Raw genomic sequence first — 18,094 nt, forward strand, 5'->3', positions numbered from 1 at the left:
CAAAACATCTCACTTTCAAAATTCCCTGTAATGATATACAATCTTTATAACTCAAACATCTCAAAAAATATAAAAGAAACATAAGGAATTTCAACTTACCTTTTAATGCTAGATAACCCCTTCTCAGTGTTCTTACTACTTGGCTGAAACATTGAGAGAGATCAAGTACTAAGTTAATATATATATATATATATCTCCTTATCAGATGATTCTAAAGGCTATTAGCCTTCCTTCCCAAGCGATACCTTGCTCATTCCTGCCCATGTCCGCAGAAATCCTTTAAATCCTTCATTGTTGTCATCTTGATTTTCAGAAGTCATTTCTAAAGGCCCAGGAGGTAACAAAGGCTGTTATAAAAAAATAAAAAGTTTTTTGTTGGTCTCCCTGCCCTAGAATGTAAACACAGAAGGACAAGGGTACTTGTCTGTTTTTCTACAACTTCACTTTCTACATCAGCAATCATGGACATTCAAAATAACTGTTCAATAAATGAATGCCAGGTACCCTATAAAGTAATAACAACATGTATTATCTCATTAAATCCTCTCAACAACCTAGTGAATGAAGTATCACATTTTATTTATTATTATTATTATTTTTTGAGATGGAGTTTCACTCTTGTTACCCAGGCTGGAGTGCAATGGTGCAATCTCGGCTCACCGCAACCTCCACCTCCTGGGTTCAGGCAGTTCTCCTGCCTCAGCCTCCTGAGTAGCTGGGATTACAGGCACACGCCACCGTGTCCAGCTAATTTTTTGTATTTTTAGTAGAGACGGGGTTTCACCATGTTGACCAGATTGGTCTCGATCTCTTGACCTTGTGATCCACCCGCCTCGGCCTCCGAAAGTGCTGGGATTACAGGCTTGAGCCACCGCGCCCGGCCTATCATTATTTTTGAGATGGAGTTTCACTCTTGTTCCCCGGCTGGAATGCAATGGCGTGATCTCAGCTCACTGCAACCCCCACCTCCTGGGTTCAAGCAATTCTCCTGCCTCGGCCTCCTGAGTAGCTGGGACTACAAGCACACGCCACCATGCCCAGCTAATTTTTCTATTTTTAGTAGAGACTGGGTTTCACCTTGTTGACCAGGATGGTCTCGATTTCTTGATCTCGTGATCTACCCGCCTCGGCCTCCCAAAGTGCTGGGATGATAGGCATGAACCGCAGCCAGCCAAGGTATCACATTTTAAAGACACCAAATTCAAACTTAGGGAAGTTAACTTGCCCGAAGTCACAGAGCCAATAACTAAAGCAGCTGAGAATTGACTCAGATTATCTTAACTCATTACTCAGTATTATACCTACATTAGTAGTTTGTTGTTGTTTTGTTGTTGCAGAAAGCTGATTTTATTTAGGTAGAAAGAAGAGAAGGAAAGGAGAAGAGAAAGCCTTCCATGAAGAGTGTTGAAGGGGATTCTACAGGGGAAATCCTGGAGGGAGCTCCCACCATGCGGGAGGGGATAATATTTTTTTCTTTTTTCTTTTTTCTTTTTTGGGTGGATAGTATTTTTTTAAAAACAGTTTGTAATGCATAAATGGGTGAGAAATCATGTTAATATGTCACAACTACTGGGCGCGGTGGCTCAAGCCTGTAATCCCAGCACTTTGGGAGGCCGAGGCAGGTGGATCACGAGGTCAAGAGATCGAGACCATCCTGGTCAACATGGTGAAACCCCATCTCTACTAAAAACACAAAAATTAGCTGGGCATAGTGGCCTGTGCCTGTAATCCCAGCTACTCAGGAGGCTGAGGCAGGAGAATTGCCTGAACCCAGGAGGCGGAGGTTGTGGTGAGCTGAGATTGTGCCACTGCACTCCAGCCTGGGTAACAAGAGCAAAACTCCGTCTCAAAAAAAAAAAAAATGTGTCACAACTAGCAATTTGTTTCAGTCAATGAGAATAAAATAGAAATACCAGCCAGGTGTGGTGGCTCACACCTGTAATCCCAGCACTTTGGGAGGCCAAGGTGGGCAAATCTCTTTTTTTTTTTTTGAGACGGAGTTTCGCTCCTGTTACCCAGGCTGGAGTGCAATGGCGCGATCTCGGCTCACCGCAACCTCCGCCCCCTGGGTTCAGGCAATTCTCCTGCCTCAGCCTCCTGAGTAGCTGGGATTACAGGCACGTGCCACCATGCCCAGCTAATTTTTTGTATTTTTAGTAGAGACGGGGTTTCACTATGTTGACCAGGATGGTCTCGATCTCTTGACCTCGTGATCCACCCGCCTCGGCCTCCCAAAGTGCTGGGATTACAGGCTTGAGCCACCGCGCCCAGCCGCAAATCTCTTGAGGCCAGGAGTTTGAGACCAGCCTAAACAACATGATGCTCTCACCTCAGCCTCCTGACGATCTGGGACTATAAGGCACATGCTGCCACACCCAGCTAAGTTTTGTATTTTTTGTAAGGACAGGGTCTCTTTATGTTGGCTAGGCTGGTCTCAAACTCCTGGGCTCAAGCAACTGTCCTGCCTCAGCCTCTCAAAGCACTGGCATTACAGGCATGAGCCACTATACCTGGCCATAAATTTATTTCTTGTGGGCTGAGGCTTCGAAAAAATGTGAAAGCTAACTTCTATGCTGCTTCCCATAACACCTATATTTGCAATTTGCTCCCAAAGCACCGGCCTAATTAGTGCCACTCTCCTATTTACAATTAAATACTTAGATATAAAGTATTAAAAAATAGGTGTTCTTGAATAAAAAAAAATCTTAGACAATAAGTTTGCTAAATTAAATGCTACTCACTAAAATTAACATTAATAACTAGTTTACTGATTACTAAGACCTAATACAAAGTGAGAAACTTTACAGATATGATTTCATTTATGCTTACAATCGCTCTTTAGAGGTTTCTCTTTTTTTGAGACAGGGTCTTACTCTGTCGCCCAGGCTAGAATGCAATAGCGAGTTCTTGGCTCATTGCAATCTCCATCTCCCAGATTCAAGTGATTCTCCTGCCTCAGCCACCCAAGTAGCTGGGACTACAGGTATGTGCCACCACACCCAGCTAGTATTTTTGTATTTTTTAGTAGAGACAGGTTTCATCATACTGGACAGGCTGGTCTCAAACTCCTGACCTCAGGTTCTGCCAACCTCAGCCTCCCAAAGTGCTGGGATTACGGGCATGAACGACCGTGCCTAGCGGAGGTTTTTTTTTTTTTTTTTTAACTGAAATAAAATTGTACATATTTACTGAGGGTTCTATCATTGTTGACATTTTTTAAATGGGGAAATGATCAGAAAGGCTAATTAACTCACCCACAATCCTACAGCAGGTAAACCCTGCAGAAATACAGAATCCAATCCAGTCTTTATGGCTTTGAAATCTTACTCATTAATCCGTAACAGGCCAGGCGCAGAGGCTCACATCTCTAATACCATCACTTTGGGAGGACAAGGCAGGTGTACAGGAGGGGTACAGGTAAGGTCAAAAGTACAAGACCAACCTGGTCAGCATAGTGAAACTCCGTCTCTACCAAACATCTAAAAAATCAGCCAGGTAGGGCCGGATGCGGTGGCTCAAGCCTGTAATCCCAGCACTTTGGGAGGCCGAGGTGGGTGGATCATGAGGTCAAGAGATCGAGACCATCCTGGTCAACATGGTGAAACCCCGTCTCTACTAAAAATACAAAAAATTAGCTGGGCATGGTGGCACGTGCCTGTAATCCCAGCTACTCAGGAGGCTGAGGGAGGAGAATTGCCTGAACCCAGGAGGCGTAGATTGCGGTGAGCCGAGATTGTGCCATTGCACTCCAGCCTGGGTAACAAGAGCGAAACTCCGTCTCAAAAAAAAAAAAAAAAATCAGCCAGGTATAGTGGCACACGCCTGTAATCCCAGATACTCAGGAGGCTAAGGCAGGAGAATCATTTGAACCTGGGAGGAGGGGGTTCCATGCCACTGTACTCCAGCCTGGGCAACAGAGCAAGACTCCATCTCAAAAAAAAAAAAATTCAAGAATGAAATATAAAATTAAACATAATCTAATGAACTTTTAGTCTAGTTTCAACACTTGAAATTTTTCAGTATTTTATTAAGCAAAATACTGTATTTGCACATTTTCTTACAGTTTCATCTGCTACTAAGGCTGGTGGTGCTGGAGTTGCTGATAATAAAACTCCTGAAGGATCAGCTTTTAGTAATCGCATTGACCTTCTACATCCAATCCCATTTTCTCTCTTCTTAGGCTTCTTTCTAAAGGAGTAGGGAAAAATTCCTGTTATACTCGCAAACCAATAAAATATATTCACTAATATTAAAGAGGTAACTTCTAGGAATGTGTCCCACAGATATATTTAAACACTGCATAGCTATATATACATGACCACAATTATTTTAATAAGAAGTATGGAAAAAACTTAAACCTAAATGTTCATCATAGGGAGATGAGGGATGTAAGATAAATTATGGTATACATATCTAATAGAACAATATGCAACCATAAAAATAAAGATATAGATCTTTATATACTGCTGAAAGGAACCCTAGGTTATAAAAAGCAAAAAACAGGATGGGCGAGGTGGCTCACGCCTGAAATCCCAGCACTTTGGGAGGCCGAGGCAGGCAGATCACAAGGTCAAAAGATTGAGACCATCCTGGCCAGCATAGTGAAACCCTGTCTCTACTAAAAACACAAAACTTCATGCACCTGTAGTTCCAGGTACTCGGGAGGCTGGGGCAGCAGAATCACCTGAACCCAGGAGGCAGAGGTTATGGTGAGCCAAGATCGCACCATTGCACACCAGCCTGGCGACAGAGCAACACCTCATCCCCCCGCCCTCCTACCCAAAAAATGCAAAATTACATTTAAAAAAAAAAAAAAAAGGCCGGGCACCGTGGCTCACACCTGTAATCCCAGCACTTTGAGAAGCCAAGGCGGGTGGATCACGAGGTCAGGTGTTTAAGACCAGCCTGGCCAACATGGCGAAACCCCGTCTCTACAAAAAATGCAAAAACTAGCTGGGCGTGGTGGCAGGTACCTGTAATCCCAGCTACCTGGAAGGCTGAGGCAGGAGAATCCCTTGAACCCTCCAGCCTGGACAACAAAAGCGAGACTGTCTCAAAAAAAAAAAAACAAAGCAAAAACAAAGTCCAGTACATGTTTACAAAAAGGTTACATATACATTTGTACATGCTGAGGATACCTATGGAGGAATACACATAAAACTACTATTTGTAGGGAAAAGACCTGGAAAACTAAGGTCTAAAATAGGAAGGAAAGTTAAACATTTCACTGCATTCCCTTCCATACACTATAGTATACTTTTTAAATCATATACATTCCCTATTTTTTATGTACTATTTTCACATTTAAAAAAATAAATTATGGCTGGGCACAGTGGCTCACACCTGTAATCCCAGCACTTTGGGAGGCCGAGGTGGGGAGATCACGAGATCAAGAGTTCAAGACCAGCCTGGCCAACGTAGTGAAACCACATCCCTACTAAAAATACAAAAATTAGCCAGGCATGGTAGCGTACTCCTTTAGTCCCAGCTACCTGAGTGGCTGAGGCAAAAGAATCATATGAACCCAGGAGGCAAACGTTGCAGCGAGCCGAGATCACGCCACTATACTCCAGCCTGGGCAACACAGTGAGACTGTGTCTCAAAAAAAAAAAAAAAAAAAAGTATAATAGCTTTCTAGGTAACAATTTAGTGGAAATGAAGATTTTCCTCCATTAGTAGCAACAACAAACAAAATTCAGCTCTCAATTCTATTTGCTCCATATTGCTTTGATAAAGATGAGAACTGTGAAGTTATTAAAGGGTAGCATTGCCTCAGAGATCCTATAGGGACTGAGATTAAGTAACACTTTATGATCTGTTAAGCTTACTATGCCAAACCATTTTTCTCAAATTATAAAACAACTGAACACTGTATCATGGTTTAGGCATTGCAAACCAGGTATTTTACCTCTTGGATTTAGGAGGCTGTCTCTTCTTTATCATTTCACGGAGTCTTGCAGCAGACTGTATAGTATAAAAAAACATGTAAAAATGTTATAACTACATATCTTACCGTTTAAAATATTAAGTATCTGCTACTATGCCCAAACTAAACTAACGTCTACTCAGGAACTAAAGATCCTTAAGAAATACAGTGAGTCATGATCAGTGCCACCGCACTCCAGCTTGGGCAACACAGCAAGACCCTATCTCAAAAAAAAAAATGCCTTAGAATCAATGGAATACAGTAACCTTTTCATATTAAGTACAAAACCTGGTCCTATTTTACACTTCCTCATCTGACACTATGAAACCTGGTATGTTATTGACCTTCTGTTGGGAGTTATGACATCTTGGGTTTTACTGCTGTTGTTGCTGTTACTGCTTTGAGACACAGTCTTGCTCTCTTGCCCAAGCTGGAGTGCAGTGGCACCATCAAAGCTCACAGCAGCCTTAACTTGTCAAGCTTAAGCCATCCTTCTACCTCAGCCACCCCAGTAGCTGGAACTCCACGCATGTATCACTGTGCTCAGCTAATTTACTTTTTATAGAGATTGGGGGGGATCTCCTTATGTTACCAAGGCTGATCTTGAACTCCTGGCCTCAAGCAATCCACCCACCTCAACCTCCCCAAGTGACAGGATTATAAGTGTGAGCCACTGGTCCCGGCCCTTCATCTTAGTTTTAAATATAGACTCCACACAAACCTCAGACAACTGAAGAGAAGCAAAAAAGTTTGCATTTTCTGATATGTTCTTCAGTCTCTTCCTTTCGTAGGGTGACAATCCTGAAAAATCATCCTATAAAATTACATTAAAAAGACTGCATTACTTTATATAATCTATAGCAAAAGCACTTCAGAAAACTGTTTTATTTTCTACTTGTACAGTTTACTTCAAATTGTTACTACTTCTATTTATTTCATGCCATCTTACCAAAAAAAGAGTTTGCTGAATTGGATATTTCATTAAGTCTGAATTTGGGATAACCACAAAACATTTGTATGGCTTCCCAGTTAAGAAGTGACATTAGGAATCAAGTAGTATAATCTCGCAGCAAATTATTTCCTGTGGCAATTAATCGTGCTATTACTTAAAACTTATTTTTGGCCACGTGCGGTGGCTCACGCCTGTAACCCCAGCAATTTGGGAGGCTGAAACGGGCAGATAAACTGAGGTAAGAAGTTCAAGACCAACTTGGACAAAATGGTAAAACCTCATCTCTACTAAAAATACAAAAATTGGTTGGACGTGGTGGCTGACACCTGTAATCTCAGCACTTTGGGAGGCCAAGGTGGGCAGATCATCTGAGGTCAGGAGATCAGCCTGGCCAATGTGGTGAAATCTCATCTCTACTAAAAATAAAAATTAAAAAAAAAATTATCTAGGTACGGTGGCAGGTGCCTATAATCTCAGCTACTCAGAAGGCAGAGGCAAGAAAATCATTTGAACATAGGAGGTAGAGGTTGCAGTGAGCCGAGATTGTGTCACTGCACTCCAGCCTGTGTAAAAGAGCAAAACTCTATCTCAAAAAAGTTATCTTTATCAAACAAAAAAACTTTCTTTAAACACAGTAGAGAAGTACATGTTCCCACTTTCTCCTAAAAAGCCACTAATGTAACAGTAAACCAAATTTTTTAAACCCTGAGATATGAGATAGCATATGCAAGAAACACCACCAAAATACTATAAGAGAAAATTTAAAAACATAACTAAATAACAGAAGTTTTAAAATCCATTAAAAGGCTTAAATTTAGAAAGCAGAACAAAAAGAGATAAACACATGGACAGAAAACACCAAAAAACAGAGACTCAATCTTAGAGGTCCAATATCCAATTTATAATTCTAGAAACTGCAGAGAAACTGCAAGATAATAAATTATTAGAAAGGAGAGATCCAAGATGGCTGATCACTAGCAGCTTAGGATTGTAGCTCCCAGTGAAAGCGCAAAGAACGAGAGGACGACACACTTTCACATGAATTCTTGTTGCTCACGCACCAGGAGATTCCCAGCAGAGGAGCCCCACGGGTCGCCAGCGAAACTCTTGTGACCGGCGAGGCGGTTTTGCTGGCGCCTCGGAGCATTGGTTCTTGGTGCAGAGTCAGAAAAGCACCATCAATCTTAACGCTGCTGATTTAGTCGGCGCAGTGGGTTGCTCAGATTTCGGCGCTGAGAATCAATAAGTTGGACGTCCACTCAGAAACCCAATTACAAAGACGGTAACTATAAAGACCACAGATGGATAAATCTACAACGAAGGGAAGAAAACAGCCAAAAAAGGCTGAGAATACCCAAGATCAGAATGCCTCTCCCTCAGCAGGGGATCACAGTTTCTCATCAGCAAGGAAACAAGGCTTGATGGAGAACGAGTGTGTTCCAATTACAGAAGCAGGCTTCAAAATATGGATAGTAAGAAACTTCTGTGAATTAAAATAACTTGCTCTAACCCAATCCAAAGAAACTAAGCACTTTGAAAAAAGGTTTGACGAAATGTTAACAAGAATACACAATTTAGAGAGGAAAATAAGTGAATTGATGGAGCTGAAAAACACAAGAACTACGTGAAGTATGCACAAGTTTTAACAGCCGAATTGATCAAGCAGAAGAAAGGATATCAGAGGTCGAAGACCAACTCAATGAAATAAAACAAGACAAGATTAGAGAAAAAAGGATAAACGAACAAGCAAAGTCTCCAAGAATTATGAGACTATGTGAAAAGACCTAATCTACGCTTGATAGGTGTACCTGAATGTGACGAAGAGAATGAATCCAAGCTGGAAAATACGCTTCAGGATATCATTCAGGAAAATTTTCCCAACCTAGTAAGGCAGGATAACATTCAACTCCAGGTAATACAGAGAACACCACAAAGATATTCCTCAAGAAGAGCAACTCCAAGGCACATAATCGTCAGATTCACTAGGGTTGAAATGAAGGAGAAAATACTAAGGACAGCCAGAGAGAAAGGTCAGGTTACCCACAAAGGGAAGCCTATCAGACTTACAGCAAATCTCTCAGCAGAAACCCTAAAAGCCAGAAGAGAGTGGGGACCAATATTCAACATCCTTAAAGAAAAGAACTTTCAGCCGGGCGCGGTGGCTCAAGCCTGTAATCCCAGCACTTTGGGAGGCCGAGGTGCGTGGATCACGAGGTCAAGAGATGGAGACCATCCAGGTCAACATGGTGAAACCCCGTCTCTACTAAAAATACAAAAAATTAGCTGGGTATGGTGGTGCATGCCTGTAATCCCAGCTACTCAGGAGGCTGAGGCAGGAGAATTGCCTGAACCCAGGAGGCGGAGGTTGCAGTGAGCCGAGATCGCGCCATTGCACTCCAGCCTGGGTAACCAGAGGGAAACTCCGTCTCAAAAAAAAAAAAAAAAGAACTTTCAACCAAGAATTTCACATCCAGCCAAACTAAGCTTCATAAGTGAAGGAAAAATAAAGTTTTTTGTGAACAAGCAAGCACTCAGAGATTTCATCACCACCAGGCCTGCTTTACAAGAGCTTCTGAAAGAACCACTACACATAGAAAGGAACAAACAATATCAGCCTTTCTAAAAAATACCGACAAGTAAAGAGCATCAATATAATGAAGAATTTACATCAACTAATGGGCAAAATAGCCAGCTAATATTAAATGGCTGTATTAAACTCACATATATCATTATTAATTCTAAATTTAAATTGACTAAATCCCCCAATCCAAAGACAGATAGGCAATTTGGATAAAAAACTAAAACCCGGGCCGGGCGCGGTGGCTCAAGCCTGTAATCCCAGCACTTTGGGAGGCCGAGGCGGGTGGATCACAAGGTCAAGAGATCGAGACCATCCTGGTCAACATGGTGAAACCCCGTCTCTACTAAAAATACAAAAAATTAGCTCGGCATGGTGGCGCGTGCCTGTAATCCCAGCTACTCAGGAGGCTGAGGCAGGAGAATTGCCTGAACCCAGGAGGCGGAGGTTGCGGTGAGCTGAGATCACGCCATTGCACTCCAGCCTGGGTAACAAGAGCAAAACTCCGTCTCAAAAAAAAAAAAAAAAACTAAAACCCATCAGTATGCTGCATCCAGACCCATCTCACGTTCAAGGATACACAAAGACTCAAAACAAGAGATGGAGAAAGATTTACCAACCAAATAGAGAGGTAAAATAAATAAATAAAAAGCAGAAGTTACAATTTTTGCCTCTGATAAAATAGTCATTAAAGCAACAAAGATCAAAAGAAGCAAAGAAGGACACTATATACTGATAAAAGGATCAATGCAACAACAAGAAGAGCTAAAGATCCTAAATATATATGCACCCAATACAGGAATACCCAGACATACAAGACTAATAAAGAGACTTAGACTCCCACACAATAAGAGTGGGAGACTTCAACATTAATATTAGACAGATCAATGAGACAGAAAATTAACAACGATATCCAGGACTTGAACTCAGATCTGGAACAAGTAAACGTAATTAACATTTACAGAACTCTCCACTTTAAATACACAAAATATACACTCTTATCAGTACCACATCATATCAACTTAGAAGTTTAAATGAAATGTTGGTTAGCTCCTTGTTTATTATTCTCTTCCCTCATTTTCTTTCATGTCTCCATTATTAAGGACAATTATAGGCATACCCATATTTAGACTGCATTCTAGCCTGGGCAATAAAGCAATACCCCCATTCTCTCTCCCTCTTCCTCTTTCTCTTTCTTCCTCTTCTTTTTTTTTTTTTCTTATTATTCTTTTTCTCTTTCTCAAAAAAAAATAAAAAATAAAAAATAAAAAAATAAATTATTAGAAAAATAATTTAAGTGGGAACTCAAGCAGGAGGATCACTTGAGCCCAGGAGTTAAAGATTGTAGTAAGCTATGATGACACCACTGTATTCCAGCCTGGGCAATGAAATGAGACACCATCTCTTAAAAAATTCTTTTAAAATGAAAAATATTATTTAAAAGTTTCTCGAGGCCGGGCGCGGTGGCTCAAGCCTGTAATCCCAGCACTTTGGGAGGCCGAGGCGGGTGGATCACGAGGTCAAGAGATCGAGACCATCCTGGTCAACATGGTGAAACCCCGTCTCTACTAATGGTGCAAAAAATTAGCTGAGCATGGTGGCGCGTGCCTGTAATCCCAGCTACTCCGGAGGCTGAGGCAGGAGAATTGCCTGAACCCAGGAGGCGGAGGTTGCGGTGAGCCGAGATCGCGCCATTGCACTCCAGCCTGGGTAACAAGAGCGAAAACTCCGTCTCAAAAAAAAAAAAAAAAAAAAAAAAAAAAAAAAAGTTTCTCAAAACTGAAGACATGAGCTTCCAGATTAAAAAGGGCCAATGAGTATGCAACACAATGAATGAAAAAGGACCCAGGCAAGCAGGCTCGGTAGCTCACCACTATAATCCCACCACTTTAAGAGGCCACTGGGCAGATCACTAGAGGCCAGGAATTCAAGACCAGCCTGACCAACATGGGAAACCGCGTCTCTACTAAAAACTCAAAACAATTAGCTGGGTGTGGTAGTGCACACCTGTAATCCCAGCTACTTGGGAGACTGAGGAACAAGAATCACCTGAACCCAAGAGGTGGTCGTTGCAATGAGCCAAGACAGCTCCACTGCATTCTAGCTGCTTGGGCAAGAGCAAGTCTCTGTGTTAAAAGAAAAAAAAAAAAACAGGCCAGATGCAATGGCCCATGTCTATAATTCTAGCGCCTTGGGAGCCCAAGGTAGGGGGCCAGGAGTTCAAGACCAGACTGGTCTCATCTCTACCAAAAATACAAAAATTAGCTGGTTGTGGTGGCGCATGCCTCCAATCAAAGCTACTCAGGAGGGCCGGGCACGGTGGCTCAAGCCTGTAATCCCAGCACTTTGGGAGGCCGAGGCGGGTGGATCACAAGGTCGAGAGATCGAGACCATCCTGGTCAACATGGTGAAACCCCGTCTCTACTAAAGATACAAAAAATTAGCTGGGCATGGTGGCACGTGCCTGTAATCCCAGCTACTCAGGAGGCTGAGGCAGGAGAATTGCTTGAACCCAGGAGGCGGAGGTTGCGGTGAGCCAAGATCGTGCCATTGCACTCCAGCCTGGGTAACAAGGGCGAAACTCAGTCTCAAAAAAAAAAAAAAAAAAAAGCTACTCAGGAGACTGAGACAGGAGAATCGCTTGAAATTAGAAGGCAGAGGTTGCACTGAGGCAAGATCCTTCCACTGCACTCCAGTCTGGGCGACAAAGTGAGACTTTGTCTAAAAATAAAGAAAGAAGAACCTAGGGCTCAGCATATCACCACAATTTTTTTTTAAAAGAGACTGAGTCTCACTCTGTCACCCTGGCTGGAGTGCAGTGGCTCAATTACAGCTCAATTACTGCTTACTGCAGACTTGAACTCCTGGGCTCCAGCCTCAGCCTCCCAAGTAGCTGAAACTACAGTCCTGCCTTACCAAACCCAGCCAGAAAAGATCTTAAAAGCACACAAAGGGGAAAAAAGATCACAAAGAATCCAGAATCAGAATGGCACAAACTTTCAACATTGAGGGAAGCTGGAATACAATGGAACAATGCGTTAAAAATTCTAAGGAGCAATTCCAGCACTTTGGGAGGCCAAGGAAGGCAGGTCACAAGGTCAAGATATCAAGACCATCCTGGCCAACATGGTAAAAATCCATTTTTACTAAAAATACAAAAACTTAGCTAGGTGTGGTGGCATGCACTTGTAGTCCCAGCTACTCAGGAGGCTGAGAGAGGAGTATCACTTGAACCCAGGAGGCAGAGGCTGCAATAAGCCAAGATCACGCCACTGCTCTCCAGCTGGGCAACAGAGCGAGACTCTGTCTCGAAAAAGAAAAAAACATTCTAAGGAAAGATTAAATTATTTTCAACTTACAATTCTAAATCCAATTAGGTCATCAATTAAATAAAAGCTAAAGACTTTTTCTGGGAAGGGCACAGTGGCTCATGCCTGTAATGCCAGCACTGTGGGAGGCTGAGGCATGCAGATACCAGGTCGGGAGTTCAAGACCAGCATGGCCAATATGGTGAAACCTCATCTCTACTAAAAATTCAAAAAGTAGCCGAGCACAGTGGTGGACACCTGCAGCCCTAGCTACTTCGGAGGCTGAGGAAGAAGAATCACTTGAACCTGGGAAGTAGAGGTTAAAAGGAGCCGATATTGTGCCACTTGCACTCCAGCCTGGGTGACAGAGCAAGACTGTCTCAAAAAAAAAAAACAAAAACAAAACTTTTTCTGACATGCAAAATATTTGCCTCATACACTTTCTCAGAAGCTGCACTTCACCAAAATGAAAGAATAAACCAACAAAGACAGCCATGGCTGGGCACTGTAATCTCAGCACCCTGGGAGGCTGAGGCAGGCAGATCACTTGAGGTCAGGCATTCGAAACCACCCTGGTTAACATGTAGGAACTCCTTCTCCACTAAATATACAAAAAATTAGCCGGGCATGGTGACACATGCCTGTAATCTCAGCTATTTGGGAGGCTGAGATGGGAGAATCACTTGAACCTGGGAGGTGGAGGCTTCAGTAAGCCAAGATCATGCCACTGCACTCCATCCTGGGTGACAGAGCAAGACCCTGTAATCAAAAAAAAATATATATATATATATCTTGGCTGGGCACAGTGGCTCGCACCTGTAATCCATTTCAGGAGGCTGAGGTGGGCAAATCACTTGAGCCCAGGAATTTGAGACCAGCCTGGGCAACAAACATAACACAACCCACATCTCTACATAAAAATGGCAAAATTACCCTGGCAAGATGGACACATGCCTGTAGTCCCAGCTATTTGGGAGGCTTTATTTTTTTTAAAACAAAGTCTCATTCTGTCACCCACACTGGAGTGCAGTGGCCCAATCTCAGCTCACTGCAACATCCACCTCCCAGGTTAAAGCAATTCTCCCATCTCAGCCTGGCTAATTTTTATAATTTCTTTTTTTCTGGGGTGGGGCATGGAGGAAGAGACAGTCGCACTCTGTCACCCTGGCTGGAGTGCAGTGGCGTGATCTTGGCTCACTGCAACCTCCACCTCCTGCATTCCAGCAATCCTCCTGCCTCAGCCTCCCCAAGCAGCTGAGACTACAGGCACCCACCACCACGTCTGGCTTATTTTTGTATTTTTAGTAGAGATGGGTTTCACCATGTTGGCCAGGCTGGTCTCGAACTCCACCCACTTCAGCCTCCCAAAGTGCTGGGAGTACAGGCGTGAACCACCAAGTTCAGCCTAATTTTTGTATTTTTTAGGAGAGATGGAGTTTCACCATTTGGGGCAGGCTGGTCTTGAACTCCTGAACTCACATGATACATCTGCCTCCTTTAATTTTTTTTTTTTTGTAACAACTTTATTAACTCATCTATTCCCTTACATCAAACTAAAATCTGCTTTATATTTACCTTGTATTCTCATAATCTTTAAGAGGCCAAAGGGATAATCTAATCCAGTGGTTCTCAAAGTGCAATTCTGGACTAACAACATCAGTGTCTCCAGGAAACTGTTAAATATGCAAATTGGGCTGGATGTGGTGGCTCAAGCCTATAATCCTAGCACTTTGGGAGGCTGAGGTAGGAGGACTGGTTGAGCTCAGGAACTCAAGTCGAGCCTGGGCAACACACACTCCTGCCCCTTCAACATCCTAATGTCTCTATTAAAGAAAAGAAAAAGAAAAAAGATATGCAAATTGTATGCTCCAACTTCAAAACTTCTGAATCAGAAACTCTGATGGTGGGGCCCTGCAATCCAGTCTTAACAAATTCTGCAGGTAATTTTGATATAGCCTAAAGTTTTAGAACCACAGATTTTATCCACTCCCCTCACTAAGGTGATTTGATTAAAGGAACAAGGTTTCTTACAAGTGGCGGTGCTAGACTCTCAACCCCAAGTCCAATTCATTTAACACTTACCCCATGCTGTTCCACTACGGGTCCTGGTTCTTAACTCTGGGATGAGAGATCATAAACCAAATTTCTATTTCATAACAATGTCCTTCAATTATAGTATCTCCCTTTCCCTACTATTATTTTCTGTTCCCTGAGTTCCAGCAACATTGTGTTATGTACTGTGTACGGTTTTATCTTGTCCTGTGTAAAGTTTGTCACTTTGAATGGAGCACAGCCCTCCTGGTGGCCAGCAGAAGCTAAAAGAATTACAAATCAAATTGCTTAAATTGATTGGAATTATATAGAACTAATGTGTTTCTCATGTATTTTCTCTACTCTGTCATTTGTCCCCTTTTGCATTTAAAGGAAATATATTCAACAAATCAATATAATCAATGTTTCCCTACCCTGATATAAAGGGTCAGTCAATACCTTATGTCCCACAAACTAATGACTTCTGATATACTGTACATAAACATGTAAAGGTGAGCAAGGCACCATAAAGTATGAGTAAGCCCAAAAATAAATGCAGTAAGTTCAGAGGGAGAAAAAGGGAAACAGAGTAAAGATTAAGTCAATCCTCTCATTGACAACACAGCAAGAGCAAAATTAATCCAAGGAAGTTATTTGTTAAACCTTAAAAATAATAGAAATTTATTGTTACATTTATACTTACATTAATGATGAAATAATTTGTTTGTATTAGAGAGATCCTTGATAAACTTCGCTTTATCAGAACGTCAAATTTCCAAATTGTAAAAGAAACTAGAACAAGCTACTAATTAAGTTCTTACCAGGCCTGGTGTGGTAGCTTCATCACTGTCTCCATCCTGACTACTTTCCATATCAACATCGAGATTCATCGCATCTGTTGTTCTCTCGTGTTGTAGCTCATTACTTTCAGTATGAACAGCTGAGGACGGATTTTGCAGTGTGGATTCTGCCTTGGAAGATGTGGTTTTCATCTTTGGAGGTATAATCCTTCTGCAGGTTTTCTTTATTTTAGTCTTCTTACACGCCACTTCATTGTTAGAATTCTTTTCTAATAGGGATTTGGGGCACATAAGCTGGTCTAGCTGATAATTACTAAGTGAAAAGGGGGTAAGATAGACTGTAGCTGTTTTTATTGAAACTGTAGTCTGTACTGGTTTCAGAGACACATAACCGATGTTTTGATTTTCTTTATATTCATTGACCTATTCAGATCAAAAAAAGAAAAGAGAATATAAGAATTCCAAGTCCTGTGCCTTTCCTTACAGGATCCCCAACAGATCTAATAATTCCATTTCACAATGACAATATAAATCCAAATTGAGGCCAGGTGAGGTGGCTCACACCTGTAATCCTAGCACTTTGGGAGTCCAAGGAAGGTGGATCACCTGAGGTCAGGAGCTCAAGACCAGCCTGGCCAACAGGATGAAACCCCGTCTCTACTAAATATAGAAAAATTAGCTGAGTGTGGTGGCCCGTGCCTGTAATATCAGCTACTCGGGAGGCTGAGGCAGGAGGATCGCTTGAACTCCAGGACAGGAAGGTTGTAGTGGGCTCCACACCAGCCTGGGCAACAGAGCGAGGCTATGTCTCAAATAAATAAATAAATCCAAACTGATAGCCTGTAAGAAAACTTTTTCTCCCTTCCAAATCTAGATATGTAATTCATTAACCTTAACCTCAATAGAATTCATTTACTTGGCACGTTTCTTGCCCGTAAGAGTTTGTCAGACCAATAATAATAATGACTAGCATTTATGACAGAGGCAACTACCCCAACTGCCAGCTGCGGATGGAATGATTTACAGTGTGAAGCTGACCATAAAAGTGTGGCAAAAGCAAACGCAGAAGGCTGAAGAAAGTGAATCCCAGATCTGACCCTCCCACTATTTCTAGGGTTACTGATTAAAAGTTTTCGACAATGCTGAAGGCCTCAGGGCAGGGATACCCGCCTACCCGCAATGGCAGGTGCTCTCGACCACCCAGGCCTGTATCCCGCAGAACCCCACCGAAACCGAGGCAGAAGCACACCCAGAAGCACCAACCAGTTTCTCACCTTCATTTGGGGTCGCTGTCTGGAGTCCGCCTTCTCAGCCGCCGCGCCCGACCCGGACATCTTTCGGCTTCTTAGCGGCCGGCGCCTTCCCGCCAAGATTACGGCAGGAGACCGGCGGTGGGTGGAGCGAGGCCGGGAGAAGTAGGGCAGGATGGGGCGGGGCCGGGACGCGGCGGAGCCCAATCGCACCTCAGCCAGAGCAGGAAGACTGGGTTACGCGCGCCTCTTAAGAAAGCCATCTTTTTTTTTTTTTTTTTTTTTTTTTTTTTGAGACGGAGTTTCGCTCTTGTTACCCAGGCTGGAGTGCAATGGCGCGATCTCGGCTCACCGCAACCTCCGCCTCCTGGGTTCAAGCAATTCTCCTGCCTCAGCCTCCTGAGTAGCTGGGATTACAGGCACGCACCACCATGCCCAGCTAATTTTTAGTATTTTTAGTAGAGACGGGGTTTCACCATGTTGACCGGGATGGTCTCGATCTCTCGACCTCGTGATCCACCCGCCTCGGCCTCCCAAAGTGCTGGGATTACAGGCTTGAGCCACCGCGCCCGGCCAAGAAAGCCATCTTAAAGCCCTAGACTGAAAATTCTTTAGGGATGTACTTGGTCTGAATTGACATTTTTACCTTTGACTGGTCATTCTGATTCTGGTGGTAACGGGATGCCGCTCTGAAAAACACTGGCAGGCCGGGCGCGGTGGCTCACGCCTGTAATCTCAACACTTTGAGAGGCCGAGAGGAGCGGATCGCTTGAACCCAGGACTTCGAGACCAGCCTAGGCAACATAGTGAGACCCTATGTCTACAAAAAATACAAAAATTAGTCCTGCGTGGTGCTGTGCGTCTGTAGTCCCAGATACTCGGAAGACGGGTGGGAAAATGGTTTGAAACTAGAAGGATGAGGACACAGTGAGGCATCATCCGGCGGCACTCCAGCCTGGGCGACAGCAAAACCCTGTCTCTTTTATAAATAAAATTAAAATAAGATTTTGGCTATTCTTCTATTTAAGGTTCCTTCTAGCCCAAAACTGTTTCCCTTAGTTGCTTAACTGGGTCCCACACTGTTACTTGCCTGAGACTTGTCCAGTTTCATTTCTTCTCCCACCCAAGGCCCAACTGTAGAATACAGTTGAAGTAATTTGGGTAAATCATATTAACAGCAACTTCAAGGCCCTCCATGACTCAAAAATTACTCATAAAACCAAACTTTTCATGGTGTCCTTCCTACTGT

The 18,094-nt window shown here is 42.9% G+C and overlaps 1 protein-coding gene across 1 annotated transcript in view; it reads right to left on the minus strand.

The window, feature by feature from the left end:
• WDR76 (WD repeat domain 76) overlaps positions 1-17,346 on the minus strand; it is a 43,857-nt gene extending 26,511 nt beyond the window's left edge. The window contains exons 1-7 of the mRNA XM_003928925.4: positions 16,870-17,346; positions 15,617-16,018; positions 6,648-6,740; positions 5,909-5,964; positions 4,062-4,188; positions 246-347; positions 100-143 (exon numbers count right to left, since the gene is read on the minus strand). Of these exons, the coding sequence (XP_003928974.1) occupies positions 100-143; positions 246-347; positions 4,062-4,188; positions 5,909-5,964; positions 6,648-6,740; positions 15,617-16,018; positions 16,870-16,929 (884 nt within the window). The 5' untranslated portion in view covers positions 16,930-17,346. The remainder of the gene's footprint in view (positions 1-99; positions 144-245; positions 348-4,061; positions 4,189-5,908; positions 5,965-6,647; positions 6,741-15,616; positions 16,019-16,869) is intronic.
• Positions 17,347-18,094: the final 748 nt, after the last annotated feature.

The sequence above is a fragment of the Saimiri boliviensis genome, chromosome 2 (assembly GCF_048565385.1).
Source record: "Saimiri boliviensis isolate mSaiBol1 chromosome 2, mSaiBol1.pri, whole genome shotgun sequence".
In the NCBI taxonomy this organism is placed as follows: Eukaryota; Metazoa; Chordata; class Mammalia; order Primates; family Cebidae; genus Saimiri; species Saimiri boliviensis.